The sequence below is a fragment of the Bombus impatiens genome, unplaced genomic scaffold (assembly GCF_000188095.3).
Source record: "Bombus impatiens unplaced genomic scaffold, BIMP_2.2 scf_0548, whole genome shotgun sequence".
In the NCBI taxonomy this organism is placed as follows: domain Eukaryota; kingdom Metazoa; phylum Arthropoda; class Insecta; order Hymenoptera; family Apidae; genus Bombus; species Bombus impatiens.
Window position 1 is genome coordinate 1,259,128 of NT_176967.1, and position 391 is coordinate 1,259,518.

A 391-nucleotide genomic window follows, 5' to 3' on the forward strand; every position below is an offset into this window, starting at 1 on the left:
CGGGTGGAGGATACGGGGTGTACCTGAGGGAGGCGGCGGTCGCGCTGGGAGGAGAAGATCTTCGCGATATCATGGCGACGGGAGGTGGTGGTTGCCAGGGCCAGGGCAGCGCCGCGGGGTAGGGAAAAGACGCGGTAGTCGCCGCGGTCGGATACGGAGACGTCGTTCCGGTCGCCGGCCTAGTTCCAGGGTGCGTTTGGCCGACGGTTCCGTAGAGGAGCGCCGTCGACGGAGCGATCCACGGGGGCAAAGCGTGAGCCGAGCTCTCATGCTGCGACTGCTGTTGCTGCTGTTGTTGTTGATGCTGCTGTTGCTGCTGCTGCGACTGTTGATGATGTTGTTGCTGATGCTGCTGAGCACCGAGGGCGGCGGCTGCCGCTGCCGCAGCCGC

The 391-nt window shown here is 65.7% G+C and overlaps 1 protein-coding gene across 1 annotated transcript in view; it reads right to left on the reverse strand.

Annotated features, from left to right (window-relative positions):
• LOC100745304 (T-box transcription factor TBX20-like) overlaps positions 1-391 on the reverse strand; it is a 30,139-nt gene that overhangs the window by 785 nt on the left and 28,963 nt on the right. Inside the window, 1 exon segment of the mRNA XM_012388298.3 lies at positions 2-391. This exon segment is cut by the window's right edge and continues 15 nt beyond it. Coding sequence (XP_012243721.1) covers positions 2-391 — 390 coding nt within the window.